The sequence below is a fragment of the Anguilla rostrata genome, chromosome 6 (genome assembly GCF_018555375.3).
Source record: "Anguilla rostrata isolate EN2019 chromosome 6, ASM1855537v3, whole genome shotgun sequence".
Taxonomy (NCBI): domain Eukaryota; kingdom Metazoa; phylum Chordata; class Actinopteri; order Anguilliformes; family Anguillidae; genus Anguilla; species Anguilla rostrata.
In genome coordinates this window covers 34,748,928-34,767,313 of record NC_057938.1, presented here as the reverse complement: position 1 = coordinate 34,767,313, position 18,386 = coordinate 34,748,928, and the positions used below count along the sequence as shown (strand labels likewise).

The 18,386-nt window shown below is 43.0% G+C and overlaps 1 protein-coding gene across 1 annotated transcript in view; it reads left to right on the top strand.

Moving 5' to 3' along the window:
• The first annotated feature begins 1,714 nt into the window (after positions 1-1,714).
• The window catches only part of LOC135257000 (B-cell lymphoma/leukemia 11B-like), a 42,167-nt gene continuing 25,495 nt past the window's right edge, over positions 1,715-18,386 (top strand). Inside the window, exons 1-2 of the mRNA XM_064339325.1 lie at positions 1,715-2,627; positions 14,000-14,371. Coding sequence (XP_064195395.1) covers positions 2,564-2,627; positions 14,000-14,371 — 436 coding nt within the window. The 5' untranslated portion in view covers positions 1,715-2,563. The remainder of the gene's footprint in view (positions 2,628-13,999; positions 14,372-18,386) is intronic.

The following is an 18,386-nucleotide window of genomic DNA, read 5'->3' as shown; positions in this document are numbered from 1 at the left end:
GAACGGCAGTCCACGCGGGGCGTAATCCTGGATAGGCCTATTTCGGAGTCGGCACTTGAGGATGCGTCGACCACAGGCAGTGGCCACTCTCTGAGCGTTCCGTCAGCCGGCAGGGTAAACTGATAGTGTGTCTGCTCCTATAAACTCATGGGTATTGTGACGGGGTTTTTGCCTGGGGGGTCAGAGTTTAGTAATTACTTCAGCATGCAGCCAATTGAGAAGATTCCATTTGATTTCTACCACTGACTTCACATGAGCTAGGTCACCTGAGTGTGCTCCTGGAAACAAGGGTGATGAAAGAGGAGCTAGCCACCAATTAGATCAGTCTGATGTCGCTGACCAGCGCGGACTTATCAGCACCATGGAGAAATTCCTCTCCCCAAACATCTGCTTCTCAACTCTCACCCCCATCGCCCAGCATCTCCCCCATATGCCCAAACTCCTCAGCCAAGCCCCACCCTTAACTCACAATTCATCCCAGTCCATGATGATTTGACTTAGAAACAAATCATTAACCTGAAGCATTAAACTGAAAATGGTCTAATTTTATTGCCTGTCCTAAAATGACTGACATGTTTAAGTGGCTCATATGGGGCCTCACCCTGTAACACTCTAACACTCATGGTGCATTATGCTTACATATAATATTAGAATAAATGGAATAAGCACAAATATGACACTCCCCCACGTTACCACCTTACACAGAGTTTTGTTTCAATGGATCATCGTGACCCATTGCTCAAGTTTATTTGTCTTTTAATTTTTACCATTGCTGCAAGCACAGGGGCCATTCATTCTCTTAATATGGTAGCTCTGACCTGTTGAGGTAGGCTACTTCTTTAAACAGCAAAGCATGGCTTAAAGAAGTTCTTTATTGTAGTCTTTCGCTGGTTCTGTAGGCCAACATGTTTTGGCGAAGGGCAAAAATGTCCGTTTCAACATTTCTAATATCATTGCCCTATTAACTCACAATAGCCTCAATTGCATGCGCGCTGTCATGTTTTTATTAGATGTTTTAAATAACTACCACTGTTACGACAGCATCGCATTTTGTTTTTGTCCGAGTTGATTAAATGAAAATAGATTTCAGTGACTATGGTAAGGACGTGTTAGGCACGCACAAACGCATGCGCGCCAACTCCATGTGCAAGGTGAATATGGGACGCAACAAGACAGCAGCCGATGATCAAAGGATAACACCGGCTACGATTTCCATGGGTAGGCCTATTATTGACCGTAGGCCAGTTACGCTAAAGTTGACTACCAAAAAACGTCCCCAATATGTAAATCCGCGGCTTGTCGTTACGGAGTAATGCAAAACACCGCCGACTTCTCTGCACTGCATAAAACATGCAAGTTGCCTAGTTGAACGTGAAAAAAGGTCCGTGTCCGGACAATTGCATATGAATAGGCCATTTATCGCCTGAACTGTTTCTTTTCTTCTTCTTCTTTGACATGCCCCAATCAAATTTCATGCATTGCATGTTGAAACCTCTTTACTAGGTGACTTCTAAATGAAGGATATGTGTGGCTTGTCAGTAGAACGTATTCTGTTAGTGAACGCTACACCACTAACAGTGCGCTCTTTGGCACCGGCAGGGGCGCGCGGTGTTCGTGTGCGCTCGCTGTATTTCTCCCCACACAGATGTGGTGATCCGTTGTGAAGCGCCACCACTAGTCGCCCCCAGTGCTCTTACAGGCTCCCCGTCTCCAATATTTCTTTCACACTGTAGACTTAACGTCACGTCCGTACTTGAACTTGAATTTTATCCCACTGTACAGAGGCAACCCTAGCCACACACACGCGGAGAGCTCCCGGAGACACAGGACTCCGCCATCTTCACATGTAAAGAAAGGAAAAGAGCCAGCACGTCCTGTTTCATCTGAAAAAGATGGGCAGTCCCTGTCCCCAGTCTCTTTAGTGCCAAACAAGGGGGGCACGCGCCAAGGGTTGGCATTCCACGCGCCAGTGCCAAAACAGACTGAGGCACTCATCAATTGCCAAACGCGAACGTCGAAGAGGACATGATTTTCACGTTATTTTCAAACAATTAATTTTTTATTTTTTGGAAGAAATTCTGACCGTCACAACCAGAGCCACGGACTGGACAGAGGCATTGACTGAGTTCCCCTGTTGTCAGTGCGCCGCTAAGGGCATCTCATTTTAATCGCTGAGAGGAAGCGCAGATACCTAACTGTGGTCTTTTTACCACTGCCACTCACCGGAGTGAAACACTGGGGGTGTTTCCGTGCGTTTTGTTCCTGGAAAGTCACTCTTTATCAGATGGTCGTACTTTTTGGAGGTGAGGCCGGGCTAACCAAGGTCCGGTCAGCAAGAGGACAAGCGTGGACATAGACGCTTGGCACAGGGCACTGCCGTAGAAAGGAAGCCCATCAAACCTGATTTCTCCGACTGGCCACCCAAGAAGAGCTCACTGCCAGTTTCGAGGAGGTCCAGAGAAAAGTTTGGGAAGGGAGTGCAAAAAAGAAAAAGAAAACGGGGAACCAAGCCGATTCGTCCAACTGCAGGTCTCCGCGCGATGCGAGTGTAAATGCTGGGGCAATGTCCCGTCGCAAGCAGGGAAATCCACAGCACTTGACACTGTCACCCAGAGAGAGGATAAAGCGTAAGTGTTCCTCGTTAAGCATGCATGTCCGAAGAAAAACAGCAAAAAGTATTGCATTTATTTGAGTTTATTGTGTCTCTTTACAAGTGAGCTTTTTCACACTTCAAAGATAGCCTATGTCCGCGGCTGTAATACATGCATATTTGACGGTCGCACGTTTTATGTTTATTCGTTAAGTGTAGGTTATCCACATTTGATATCGGCTTTGTGATTTGAAGATTTTAAGAAGATGGAAAGAAAAAAAAACGAATACAAATTAATAACAGCATGCGATTGAATGTTTTTCTTATATTCTGCGTTTACTTTTTCTTCTGTTTTTGGAATTCTTTATTAGGTCAGGAAGTAGTTCATAAAGATGTTTAAAACTTAAAAAATAGAGAAAACGTGTCAGCACAAAATTTATAACGTATGTGTATACAAGAATATATAGTGAAACAAACAGTAAGAAAAATAAAATATTTTAGTTGCGTATTGCTATGAGAAAGATAGGCCTTACGTGGTGAGTGTAAAATCTTTATTTCTTTAAGACAGTGTTAAGGCATGATGCCATGGCAATCTAATAAGCACTTTAAATGTCTACTTCTGACCAAGATTCATTTTAGAAATGAAAACTGAACATTTCTGTTGATTCTAGCATATTACAATGCAGCCTCTTAAAACGCATGTAGGCCTGCTTGTAATTGCAGTGTGCACACTGTGCATGAAATGCAAGCTATTCACACCAAAGCTGGATACCATATGAAGGCAGTAACTATCTTTATTCATCAGAAACACACACAATTCTGCGTATAGCCTAAACAACACCGAAAATGTCACAGCTGCATCTCATTGAATAGGGTATGAAGGATTTCTGAAAATGTATGTTTTCAGAGCTAAATCTGCAATGCCAAAAAATAAATGAAAAGTAAATAAAACGAACAAACACAACAGATTTTAAAAACGCAAGCCCAAACAAAAACAAAGCAAAGCAAAACAAAACACAATTACTACAAATACTACAACAAGAGCAGCGATAAAATACTCTGTCTTGCGGTGCATGTTTTTCAAGCATGGGACATTCAGGCATTTCAGTTTATATTTTGTTTTACATGACAAATCAGAATTGTAAATCATAATAACAGGAAGGCACTACAAAACCAAATACACAGACAACAAAAATTAAACAGAATCATAAGTTCGGGGTCGTTTTAGTCTACACATTTTGATACAATTTTGGTCTAATATTGCAGTTTTAATACTTGTCGTGTTTCACTAATATAAAAGCGATTTTTCCCCTGAAATTGCAAATATACTCTTAAAGCCGACAGTAATGTAAACTGATCTCTCCCATTGAAGGAATGTGCAATATTATAGACTATATATTGTATTGTATCTATCTATACAATCTACATTACAGCAATGGATTATAGGCTAATTACAAAACATTCGACGATTTTTTTTAAAGATAATTAAATCATAGCCTTTAAATTGTGCATACATTCCCTATAAATAACTATGAATTAAGATATATTGTGGTGAATTGCATGGGACCGTGACTCATTGAATATTATACATTTTATAGTGAACTTATTTTAGAAACATGATCAATCTTAGTTGTGTTTATTATACCTAGGCTATAGGTTATATATTACCCTTCACGAAACTGTCTTGTTCGTTGATTTCGATGGGGACATAGGACCTACAGATACACCGAGGCTATACTTCAAGACGCATTTAAGTATTTCACGAAAACTTTTTGATAAGTGCATATATACATAGCGCATAGAAAAGGTGCCATTTGATGAAATATCCGTACATCATTGAAGAACAGTGCATTTGAAAAAAGAAACTGCTATGTTGTCCAGTTTCTGCGTGTTGTTCACCTGCATCGTATCCTACTTCAATGGTGTGTGAAGTTCAGGGCCTTCCACGTTGCTGAGGTGTCAAGACACGGGTCATAAGATTAATTGCAGTTATACAAAGGCCCATTGCAGCAAATATCAACATCCCTTGCAGGGATGCTCATTTTAACTGAATGCTGAAGATTATCCTTTCCAATAAATTATTAACTTATTTTAAACTGATTTCGAGTTATTTCTCACACATGCTGTTATGGTGATATGGCTACCTGTGGCTACATATGGGGTTTTACCAGTTGGTTGAAAATTACAGTTCGATCCATCATTGGAAACGATAGCATGTTAGCTAAAATGAAAATACATGCTCAACTTTAAATCCAAATTAAAATCAATTAAATCAATTCTGTGTTTTCCCATAGTTTTCCCACTGTGTTTTCTCACAGTTCTGATATTATACGCAATTTTATAGAGGGTCTAATCCAGTTAATTCATAGCAGAAGTGTGTGATGTAATCGCTCGCAAATCTGTTTCGTGTTGAGCAGATTTGAGCACATTCTGTCCTGCCCACCGTTCGTTAATTTATAGACTAATCATTTTCTTTGCTGTGCCTTTGTACTGACCAGACCGTAACCTCCTATTCTCGACATACAGTTTCCAGCACAGGAACAGGTAGGCCTAAAACAAAACTTACTGAACATAGAGTTCATTTTTTCCTCGTGACTCAGTTTAACGATCTGTCCCTCCTCGTAACTATGTTTTCTGTGTTCCATGTAAACAGAAACTATTGACGGCATGAGATTCTCACAAAGCAGTCATGTGAAATTTGCATATGCATATGGTCTGATGAGCTTGAATCGTCACATTAAATACATATCCGTTGATCGTACATAAAACAAATCTGGATAACTGAAGTTCAAGGAAAAATGCGAGGTATAGCATAGCCTGTCTTGTACCGCCTGCTAGGGCCCTCTTATCTTACTTTTGACATCCATTATTTTTGGATGTGTGCAGTGAAATAACGACACCTCTATTCAGTTGACCTACATAGCTGTCATTTTACACATCATCCAGTTATTCTGATGGATAGTTAGGCCTAATGCAAATTATATTGAGTGCCTTAGTCAGGGGAACAACCACAATGTCACATCAGGGACTGAACTGCAACTTCCTGGTTAAAAACCCTGTTCCCTAGCTCTCTCTCTTGCTGTGTAGGTGTGTGTGTGGGTGTGGGTGTATGTTTGTATGTATGTGAGAGAGTACCTGTGTGTGTTTGTATATTCCCAGTACATTTTAAAAGCAAACTGATAGAGTAATATGTATAGAGAAAATTTGTCCAGTCGTATACTCATAAACTTTTAGAGTCAAACCAAACCAAGCATGCGCTGAGCATGTTACTCTTTGAGAGAGAGAGAAAGAGAGAACATTATGACTACAAGCAGACAGCGCCCGGCAGGTTTACCCAGAGGCAGATACTGTAGACTCACATGGACAAGGTGAAGGGGGGGAGAACCAGTTTGTCTGGTCTGATTAAAACCCAGGTTTGGGAATATGCAGGCATTATGCAGGGCAAGGCTGGGCAGACTCTGGGACAGTGTGGTGGAGTGTGTTTTGCACAGTGTATGGGACAGTGTCTGAGAAAATGTATGAGACAATATCTGGGACAGGGTGTTTTACCATGTGTATGACTATACCTGGGACTGGGTATGGGACTGTGTGTATGATTGTATCTGGGACAGTTTGTTGAACAGTGTGTATGTCTGTATCTGGGACTGTGTTGAGATGTGTATGACTGTATCTAGGACTGTGTGTTGAACCATGTGCATGACTGTATGTAGGACTGCATGTTGAACCATGTGCATGACTGTATCTAGGACTGTGTGTGGGACTGTTTTGTGAAATGTGAGTGATAGTGTGGAGAATGTTGTTTGAAATAGATTTCTGCAGTGTGCTAGAAATCGTATGGGAAACACACGTTGGATAGCATGTACGGGCATTGTGAGAAAGAATGGAGAAGAGTGTGTGGGACAGTGTGTTATAAAATGTGTGTTGGACAGCGTGTGGGGTTATGCCTGAGAGAGCATGTTACATAATATGTGTCCACATCATACGGGGAAATGCGTAATGGAGTGTGTGAGACAGTTTGCTGTATTATGTGCGGGAAATTGTGTGTGTGAGGGACAGTGTTTTGTCTGAGGCAGGCCCAAACAGCCTTCATAAAATACATCCAGAGGGGGAAATATCATGTCACAATTTCTTTGGACCTTTTACATTTGAGTCAGTTCTGGTGCTATAGACAACATGTGAAGGATTTATTTGTGAAAAGATTTAAAAAAACTCACAGGAGAGTGTTTTCTTAGCAATTTGCGTCTTTTCTGATTTGTCCTTTTCACGAAGTGCTTGTAGAGGCAGGTTCTCATTAGCCTCCATAACAGGAGATCGCCTGCATGAAAGATGCGCTCCCTGTTGCAGAGTTTTCAGGGACACCCCGCAGTCGCTATAGCGCCTTCGCCGCAGACTGTGTCTCATTATCATATAGCGCTGTTACTTTAACCCCCGTTCGTGGAAAACACCAGCGGATTTTAAAATTGAACAGCTCCGTATGTACCTGTCTGCTTTAGCGCTCCAGTGCATAAAGATTATCCTTGGGCTTTTTGTGAATTCCGTACATACAAACCTAGATGTGAAATGATACGCTGGAGAAGGAAAGTCACATAAATCACAATGGTTAGACTGAGCATATTTCACATTAGGCACACAGATTTAGTGAAAGCTTACCTGCATAATTGTATATGTATTGTTGCTTTGTGCAGTTATAATTTGCGAAAACACTTAAAATGTTAAATGCATTACTAAAGCCAAATTCAATCATTCTGCACGTATATCTTAATATACACAATATTCTCATTTGATTGACTTTCCGGTTTTAGTTGTATACATTTCTTTTGTATGTTACATTGTTAGCAAAAAAAAAAATTGTAATTTTATACTGTAGTGTACAAATGAAATGATTTTAATGATTTACTTATTACATAGGAAATCTGTGTGGTTTTTCATAAGATTATACCATTAGGTATTTAAACAACTGCAAATATATTATTTACTTTTTAATTTATTTGTAGAGGATCTATTGTAAAATCTCTATTTAACTCTTCACAAGGAAAATTAAATAAAGCTGTGAATTAGGTCTTCTTGTTACCTGTCAGCATTTTATGGGCGGAAATTATTACACAATATATGAAACTGTATTTTTATGTTTGTCTTTTCGTTTACATTTTTGCCCAAAATTTAAGCATTCGCGTTTGATTTTATCCAGACTGTGTTATTAGATTTTGCTGCATTCAGAGCTTCCAACCCTAAGAAGTCCTCTTTTATTCCAAATAGAATGACAGCACTCCATATGGTCACCACAGCCCCCTTGAACACGGTGTCAGAACGCCATTGTGGAAGAAAGACACAAGAAAGATCTTTTTGCCCCAGTGAATAATTGAAGCTACTGACAAAGGAATGAAACAGCATGCCCAAACCTGAATCTATTCTGCTGTAATAAGGGACATTTCCCTGCAGTCATTAATGTCTTTGGACTGATGCTGTCAGAAGTACAAAGGCTGCTACATTGCTTCCCATTTTGGCTGTGAAAGTTTTTAGGGCTAAATTAATTCAGCAGTAAGAGGCTTTTCCTCATAACATTGATTGTTTTCAAATCATGCTGCGGACTCCTTGAGTGGAAAGATCGTGTAGTCAATTCTTATAGTGGACATGCTGTTTTTAGCCTGCTAGGGGGCGCTCTCAGTCTATGAGTTTGGGAAAGCCGGCTCTTAAATTGTATGAACTTTACTCCTGTTTGGGGTACAGGGCTGTGTATGTGCGTCTGTATCGGGGGTGGGGGGTTTGGGGGTTGAAAATGGTACATTTTCACAGGTTTCTATGCACATGTTTCAGATAAGCTGTGTCTGGTCTTATCAGGATCATTATATGTTTTTCTTGAGTTTATGTAAATATGTAAGCTTCCCTGCGTGGCATAAAAATATCTCTCTTGTCTTTCTTCTCTCTCTGTCTCTCTCTCTCCCTCTCTATCTCTCACACACACACAGACACATACTCACATACTCATTCACACATTCTCTTTTGTGGTTGCATAAACATACACAGATACCTGCTTGCACATTCTCATGGACACATGCCTGTAACAGAAACAGAGTAATAGATACATGTATAGATAAATACACCTACAGAATTTATTAGGTACACACACACACAAACACACACACACACGCACGCATGCACGCACGCACACACACACACACACACACATAATGAATTTAATACATAGAGAACCAGTCATTTCATTTGTTTAATCAATGAACACACACAGACACACACACACACACACACAATTTGATTTTCACCTGGGACATAAAATTCATCAAATCACAGTTTATGTGTTGATGTCTTATGTCTTTACAAACCTTATTGCATTTGCATATAATCTTTCAAGTCATCATATCATAAATATTAACATAAATATCTGAATTAATTACTTTTGAGAGAGTTTGACTATAAAAGGCATGTTGATTTGGAAGTTGACTAAAATGCTAACAATTGTAAAATTAATATGAGTTTGTTAAATGAATTCTCAAGCATGTACGGTACATGTAAAAACCTTGCAGTATGCAGATTACGGAAGAAAACTTTGCCGAAGTGACAAAGAAATTAGTCTGCTTCCTGAGTTCACTATAGTTCACTTTTATCCCTAGAGTTGTCAGTGCCTTTTCCCACACACAAACAAGGATACTGCTTGTATGCAGGTGCAGGGTACATACAGCTGGTTCAAAAACACAAAAACCCACAAGATCTTTCTGGAAGAGTAGGGTGTTCATAAGTGTGGAATCAAACTTAAAAAAAAGAAAGAAAAGCTCAGCGGTGCTCAACAGCAACGTTGCTGTCTGTGGCTTCTTGGCGGGTCTTTGCGACACATTCTCTGATCGGGGGAACAACCTGGTTTCTGGGGCTGTCGCAGATAAATGCCCGCACACTCTGACAGCAGGTGCCCACACACGATACGCCCCCGACCCCCAGCCCCCGCCCCCCCAACCCTCAACCACGTAAACGTGTGTGTTTCATTGTGTGAATAATCCTGAAATAATCCTCCCATTGTCAAGCAGAGACAGAGCACAGACGTCTCCGTCGTCATTGGGTCTGAATCTCCGTCGGAAATGAACACCTGGCATTAAAGAGACAAGATGCCGTGACACTGTATATGGTGTAGAGATTACGAGCCCCTTCCACAACCACCCCAATCCCCATCCCCCTTTTCAAATGAAATTATTGGATAATGTATCTCTGATGAGATTTTCGGATAGAGGGTTATCGCCTATTAAGTTGCCTCTTGGCGGATGTCACGGTATTAATCTGGTTACGACCGAACAGGGACTCAGATCCCTCCTGTTTAATTACCTGCAATCAGACTTTGATGCCTGTCTTCAGAGCAGGACTGACCAATCCTGAGCCAGGAGGGCCAGGATCTTGTCATGTGTTCCAGCTTTTTTTTTTTAAATGATCCAATCAGAGTTGGAGGGTTGGTTCAATCAGTGCTCTTAGTGATTAGCCTGTTGGTTTTTGGTGTGTTTCAGCAGCAGTGATTCATTTAAGTTGTTGATTGGTTAAAGAATCCACACACCCTGTTCATGAGACCTTAACTGGCTGCTGATTGACATGAAGCCACAAATACCCACAGGCACTGTGGCGCTCAAAGGACTTAAGTGTGACACCCCTGGCTTAAGGGTTCAGGCGCTGGATGGATCAGCAGAACAGGAATCCCCAGTCCAGGTCCTGGAGAGCCGCAAGGCCTGCAGTTTATTATTGTCACACACAACTTTATTTATCAATTGAATTAGCCAATTAGTTTTAAGTCACCTAATTCCTTGGGTCTAAATTGGTTGCTTATTTTAAGATGAACACAAGGACCTTACGGACTGTTATAGACCGTGATTCGATATCAATCTGAAAAATGACTGCTGCATACTGTTTAGCTGTCACGTGGGCAGGATCTGTATTCTGCATGTTGGATTTGTCTTGGTGGTTTTGCATACCTGAGTGCATCTGCTTATGTTGCATGACCCTGTTAATCTCAAAGAAGAATCCTGGCATGAAGCTGTTGAGTTTGTGTGGTTGCAGATGGTGTCACTGTCACATTTCCTCAGTGCTTCTGCAGAACCTCATCAGCCCAGTAGTGATGGGTGGAGGTACAACAATGGGAGGAGCAACAGGGACCTGTCAATCACTGACTTGTTAGAACCAATCAAAACAATCTTATTTCTGCAAGTGTGGACTGTAGCCAGCAGAGCCCTGCAGGGCCTCGCACAATTGCCTTAGTGTCACCCAGGGTCAGGCATAGGAGGTTTTTGGTTTTTGGTCATCTTGTGGCTCACTAGTGAACCCCACTGGTCAATCTGGTACTGCAAGTCTGCCTGTTTTGCAGATGTGTCTTCCTCTGACTCCTGTCTGTGCGAGCCCGGCTTGTGAGCTGTGGTGTGATAAGGAGCTGGGGCTCGAATCACGTGCACCAGAGGAGAGCACATGCTTGTCTGCCCTCTCCAGAATCAGCCGCGCTGATGCACTGTATATAGGGTATATTGGGAATTCCATACAGGGGAGGGAGAGGGGAGGGAAGCATGAAATGCAATATTTTCTCCACAACTAAGCACAATGATTGGTTCACATCAGTGAACATGTGACAGTGCCTCTCATTTTTGGTTTTATCAAGGCAATGTCTTCACAAGAGCCCAACTCCTCCTTGGTAACTCCTTATTCTGCCTCTTTTGGGAAATCGTACAGGGTTTTTTTTAACCAGTGTTTGTCCACATTTTTTTCAAATCTCCAAATTTAGTATGCCAAAATGTATTCAAAGGAGCACCCGATCCGTCTCACCACTGCAGCATTCTGTACAGTAGGAATAGCAGAGACAAGCCTGTGTTGCCAGCTGGTATGTCAATCAACCAATTGAGCAGTGCAGTCATTGGCTCAGAGGAGTACACTTATCATGTAGCCGAAGCAAGCCAGCTGCAGGGTCCAAATCAGCCAGAGGAATCAATTGAATGCCGTGAGATGAGCTAATGTGCCAATTATGCATCGCCGGCCAGGGTTCAATATCGCATCCACACACTGGAACCCAGAATTTTAGCTTCCCCGAAGACACTGGCTGGAATTCAATCAACATTTGCCTTTAACTTTGACTAACACTTAAAATTAAGTAAGATTATTTTTCCCCTTCAGAAACACAGCTTGGAAAGTTCAGTGATCGCAAAAACTAACATGCCAAATTGAGTTAAGAAGAGAAGAGAAAGTACAAGGTTTACGTTTACTTGAAAGTCAATGTTAAGGACAAATGTTTATTGAATGCAGGCCTCTGTCTTTGAATACTCTCCCTCTCTGTCTTGACGACCAAGAGACAGTTTGGATTTCACAAACATACCTTTGGTGGAATCAGAGAGCAGAGATGAACACTGAACAGAAACATTTCTAAACTCACAGTGTAGAGTTCATGATTAAACCACAGTCTCGTCTCTACCCCTTGTTTCCACTCCTGTGCATTCTGAACACACATACACGGTGTGCATGGCTTTAATTGACTGTAGGCAAATATTTATATCTGGACGAAATTATAAAGGCTCTTGAGGCTTAAGTGGGGAATTTACGGTCACACTTCCAAAATGGTATGAAATCAGTAAAGTCGCATGTTTTGTCTAATTGGCCCTTGAGTCTGAGGATGAAAAAAAATAATTTAAAAGTGCTGAACCCTAGCTGTTATCACATTTTTTTTTGTCTGTGCAAGCGATTGTCTGGCCTTTTTGTTGAGCAGTAAGCGGTCTGATTGGGCCACGTGCCTGTCAGATGCATATCACCCGAACGTCAGTCGGAACTTCAGATTATTCCGGAGGGACAGACCAACGTGAAAGCATCCGTGAGCTTCCAATTACGCATGATTGCTGGGATCTTTAGATCCGCAATATTCTAGTACTTCAAACAACGTACATAAATTTTCTTCACAGGACTGCAATTACATTTTAAAAACACAGTTCATTTTTCTATGGATGTAAGAAGCCCAAAAATATGAGGTGGAAGGCCGATGCTGGTGCCCATTCAGATAAACCAGCACCACCATACACCACCACAACACTCAACCAGCAGGGCTCTGGTTGGTACATTCAGGACGTCCTACCTCTAAGGCTATTATTATTATTATTGTTTATTATTACTTATGTATTTATTTATCTTAATAGTGCTGGTGCCTCCTTGGCTGCTTCCTCATTGTCCGAGGGTTTTCTGTGCTCCAGAAAGGATCTGGAGTGTTCTGGAGGGAAAATAAAAGTTTTTTTTTTTTTTTACTACTTATGTGGGGCACAGGAAGTAACTGCAGCACAGTGCTCCTGACCACGAACGCGTTCCCTTCCATGCCTGGGGCGCGGGTTCAGGTGGCTGTTCAGCTGCAGCGTGCCGCGCCGCCGCGGCACGACATCCGTTGCTCGCTGGCGTCTCGCGCGGAGCGTCACCCCGGCGACCGAAAACACGAACGCCGAGCTGCCGGCGTCGAGCGCTGCGGCCCTTTTGATGGCGTCCTGATGATACGGATCGTCTCAGCTGTTTGTTCTCAGGGCGCTCTGAACTTTGCAACGGAGCCGCGCGCTACTATTTCTGGCGCGCACGAGAGACTTGAAAACGGCTGCAAATATCGCGTCTGCAGCGTAGCCGGTGCTTCGTTTGGTGGTTCTCACGATTTTAGTACGGCTTTGTGAATTTATTTCTGAGTTATTCACATGTAATTGTTTGTTTGTGTGTGTGTGTGTGTGTGTGTGTGTCTGTGCAAGAATTGAAAAACAACAATATGAATGGTTATGAAATTAGAACCGCTTGCCTACGCTTGCCTATACATACGGTTGAAAAAGTGCACAACATGGCACAGGCAGGCAGTGGCCTCACAGCTATGTATCACAGGAGTAAACACAGTTTGGGGGCGCGTTTACATAGTGCACGGAAGAATTTAACTTCATAAATATTTCACTGGATTGTGATTTTGTAAAACCTCAGCGAATTATACAACACTTATGTGCCATGATCTTCTAATGTTAGCTACCGTGAAACTTTCCTTCTTGTGTCACTTCACATCTCATTTGTTCAGAAGATACAAGGTGCCAGGGATGCATGCCATGGGTTTTGCCTGATTCAGACATAGCCACAACCAGTCTTTGCCTTTCCGACCTTTCCTTTTCTTTTTGGTCCACGATTCCCCCTCTATTGTAGCAACAGGAAGATAGTGGCATTAAATTGCAGCTTTAAACATACTCAATACAAACCTATGCTGTAAATAAAACAAACAAATTGTTGTAAATTAATACAATCTGTAATAGTAATAGTGAATTCAAGCCGTGTAGAAAAGGAGGTGGATCAGGACCACAGAGTGTGCTGAAAGTGGGAGCGGTTAGTTTTGAGGAATAGAATAATTAGCTGATGTTGAGTGCCTGTGCTCTCCCTCCTCAGCGGAAGTGGACAATGTGGTGGATGGCGGGCACGCCCTGGACCCCACGCCTCCAAGCTCCGTGCAGGGGCTGGGGGAGCACGACCTGCTCACCTGCGGACAGTGCCAGACCAACTTCCCTCTGGGAGACATCCTGGTGTTCATCGAGCACAAGAAGTCCCTGTGCCAGGGCCTGAACGGGGGCTCTGGCTGCTACGACAAGATGGGCAAGCGGCGCAGCGGCCCCCACTCGCCCCCACGCCTCCCGCTCCACAGGGGGGAGGAGCCAGTGGAGGTGGGGATCCAGGTGACACCCGAGGAGGATGAGGTTGACAGACGGAGATCGCAGACTCCTGCAAGAGGAGTCTGTCCCAAGCAGGAGAGAGTTCCAGCAGGTGGGTCCCATTTGGTCCGAGGGAAGGACACACACAAGCACACACACACACAAACACACCGGCACACGCACAGAAACACACACACACAAACGTACATCCACACGTGCACACACACACACACACATAAACACACACACAAACGCACATCCACGTGTGCGTACACACGCACACACATGGGCACACACACAGAAACACACACACAAATGCACGCACACACGTGCACACACATACACACAGAAATACACACACAAACGCACATCCACGCGTTCACATACACACACACGCATTGAGGCACACGCACACAAATGCACACACACACACACTGAGGCACACGCACACAAATGCACACACACACGTGCACATGCAGACACACAGAGGCACGCACACACACAAGCACACACACAAACACATACACGCACACACAAATGCACACACGTGTACACACATACACACACACACACACACACACACCACAACCCCACACACACATACACACACACGCACACACAATGCACACAGGTACAGAACACCAAAACACATCATGCACAACACACACACGAATACACACACACACACACACACACACACACACATGCTCACGCACACACACATGCACACATGCACACACACACACACAAACACACACATGGGCAAACACACACACACACACACACGTGCACAGAAAGTACATCCTCCTCTGACAGATGCACAGCTTCCTGTACAGATCTGAAAGCTCTTCCACGCCTGTTCTTTCCTTCAAGTGAGTTCGCTGCTGTACATGTGAGTTCATTAGAGGAGCCTGCCGTTCAGAGCAAACGTGTCTTCACAGACACCGAGCTCTAAACCCCCCGGAGGACACGCTGACAGCTGAAACGAAATGTGCAGAAATGTGACAAACAGCTCACCTAGTATTTCTAAAGAAATCCGGCCCTAGCCATCTGCTTAAAAGGTGGAAAGCTCATTAAAATTCAGATACTCTAGGAGAAAAAAAATACACAAAAACCAGGGATTAAAAAGCCAGCTACTCAATAGGGTAAAGAGGCGGTTATTACTGTGCAGCTGCAGGGAAGGAACACTTAGAGAGTTATCTTACAAAACAGTGCTGTCACAGTATGCAGGGCCCAGGGGGGAACTGGGAAACCAGGCTGTTAAAATAATGTTCAGGGTCAGACCGTGTTACATGTGCAACTGTGCTGTACTGCCAAGGACTGGCTGGAGCTACCAGCACCTTGGCTTCATCGCACATTTTCTCAAGTTCTTATTTGCGATTGCCTACAGCAACCAAGGCGTCTGTTGCGAGGGGGCATGTGGCACCTCCCATAATTCCTTGATGTGGCAGAAAGAGAAATAATTTTTTTTTTTTTAACTGAGACGGGGCCTAATTACACAAATGTTGCTGCAAATGTGCTGCGTGGTCAGGTGCCAGATGAGGGACTGAGATGCAATGGAAAAAACAAAGGACAGATGGAGATGTTATGGTGGCTGAGGTTACTTGTGAAAATACATTCGCTTAGGCAAGATGGATTAAAAGTAATTGAAAAAATCTGCTTTCAATCGCGCATAGTTTTAATAAGGGCAGAGAGAGGTTTACTGTAGTTGTTACTTGGGGTAATTGTGAGCTTCACCAAGGCCTCCATCTGTGGATGTTTTACTGTAAGTGCATTTTTTCATATCCAGTGCATTTGAGTGGTACCACTTACTATCCAGAACTGCCTAGACAGGAAGTTAGTTAGTGAATAGCTAGTGCTGGACTGGACTGGGTTTTCCTGTCTTCAGCCTATCAGTTGCTTTGATTTAGGATGACTGACAGCCTTTCCAAGAGTAAACTAGTTCTAGCTCAGTTGTAGTTTCCTGGATTATCTCTTAATGATCGGGGGCAGTCAGCACACTGTTTGGTTTTTTGGCTCAGTTCACGCCTGACGTCTCTTCGCATTTTGGTGAATACTGTGTTTCTATTGTTGTGTTAAAATGTTTCAAAATCAAAGCCCAGCTGAATGCAAACAGAGGGATAATTCCTCAGGCAAGAGCTAAGCAAGACTATTTATACACTATTATGACTGATTATAATTCATCTCATGGCTAACAAACACCCACCCTGTGCTTTCTATACAAAAATTCAGCTGCCAGGAAGGAAATACATTTTTCTCATGTTAAGGCATGCTGTACGGGGAATCATCATTGTCCAGCGGCTATGAACAGTTTTGGCAGAGTATGGTAAATGGACCCCACCCGGTAATGGGCTGTGGAGAGACATTAACAACTGGACCCCTCAGTGTCCAGAGCTTTACCACTGGTTATCTGTGGAAGTTGCATAGTGGTAAACTGAACCAAGAAGCTGCTGCATTTTTTTTGTTTCAAAATGCACGACAGGGGAGCCAGGAAGCGGGGAGGGAGGCCCCCCCCACACACACTTTTTGACACAATCACTTTTGTTTTATAGCATCAGCAAGTCTCTCAGTTGAGCACTGATGGCAGAGTGTTATAAATAAAAAGTTATATCTCTGAACAAATTATGCTGTCTGACTGCCGACAACCCTCCCTTCCCCCCCATTTGACAGTTTGTTTCATCTTGACTTACGTTTGTCTTTGTGTTTGGACCCCCCTCCCACTTCTAAAATGATTTTGGTGTTCTTGATGCACAGTACTATTATCTAAAATCATATGCAGTGCATTAATGAACTACAATAACATACTGCATCAGCTAAATCTATTTCTAGCAATGTGGCCTGACATGGTGAAAATGTATCTCTTGGGAAATGCCAGCTTCAGCTACCAGCTTTTGCGCTGCTACAGCTTAACCTAAAACATTTCTGAGGGTATGTATGTACATGCATGCATCCATCCATCCATCTATTACCGATACCTGCTTGTCCTGGTCAGGGTCGCAGGGGGTGCTAGAGCCTATCCCAGCGTGCATTGGGCAAGAGGCAAGAATACACCCTGGACAGGCCGCCAATCTATCACAGGGTGCAATACATACATACACATACACACACACACACACACATATATATATCCATACACTCACATACAAAAAAAAACAAGGGGCACTGATCATACTGACTGAGGCTCCTTTGCCTGCAGTTTTTTTCTTCTGGTGCCTCTGGTGGGCACAGATTGTTTCTGCGTGGCCATGATTGTCAGTCAGCAAGTAAACGCTAGTACTGTTTTCCCAAAGTTTTTCTTTTGAGTATTTTTTTTTGCAGTCGCAGCCAAAAAGGCTCTAAACATTTTATTTAGATTTTTTAGAAAAGAAACTATATGAAAGCCAAAATGCAAGAAAAATATTTCTGAGGGAAAAGTCTCCAATGCGACCACACAAACCAGCTTCTTATTTCACTTCAGTGACAAACCCCCCTGGCGTCTGCTTCAGGGGGGGAAAGTCAAGGTTATCGCTGTGTATGTAGGATGAGCTCCTGAACCACCTGAAGGCCGAATTCAATTTTCCGACAGGAGGACAGGGGCCCGCCCGGCGCGTTCTGTGGCGCTGCCACTTAGCGCTCTCCGGTTTCAGCCAAATTGGATTACATTTAATGGCCCTAATTAAGCACAGTGTGACATTCGCTGTGGCCGCCGGGCAGAAGCAGTGCTGTGGGCTAACAGAGTCCCTCTGTGCACGGACCATTAGCCTCCCCTGTCTGAGTCCAAGGCGGGCTGAAGCAGTCACTTAAAGGGAATGAGGGGGAAAAATAGCAGGGCTCCCCCCTGTTATTTTCCCTTCTCATTCTGCAGCAGGATATTCAACAGGATGTCACTAATAATTAAACATCAAGCAAAAGAAAAAAAAAAGGCTCAGGCTATAGATTTTTCTTATGCACACTTATGCACACTTTCCTTTGACTTTATCGACCACAAGGAAGGTTTCCTTTTTTCGTCAAAAACGTTGAACTGCAGATGGGTGAACGGACATGAAGGCTAGCGATAAAAAAAAAATGGCAGTTCAATTTTTACGTTAAAAAAAAAAACGTAAAAATTATGTGATCAAATAGAAGAAAACCACAGTGGCTTCGTTCCA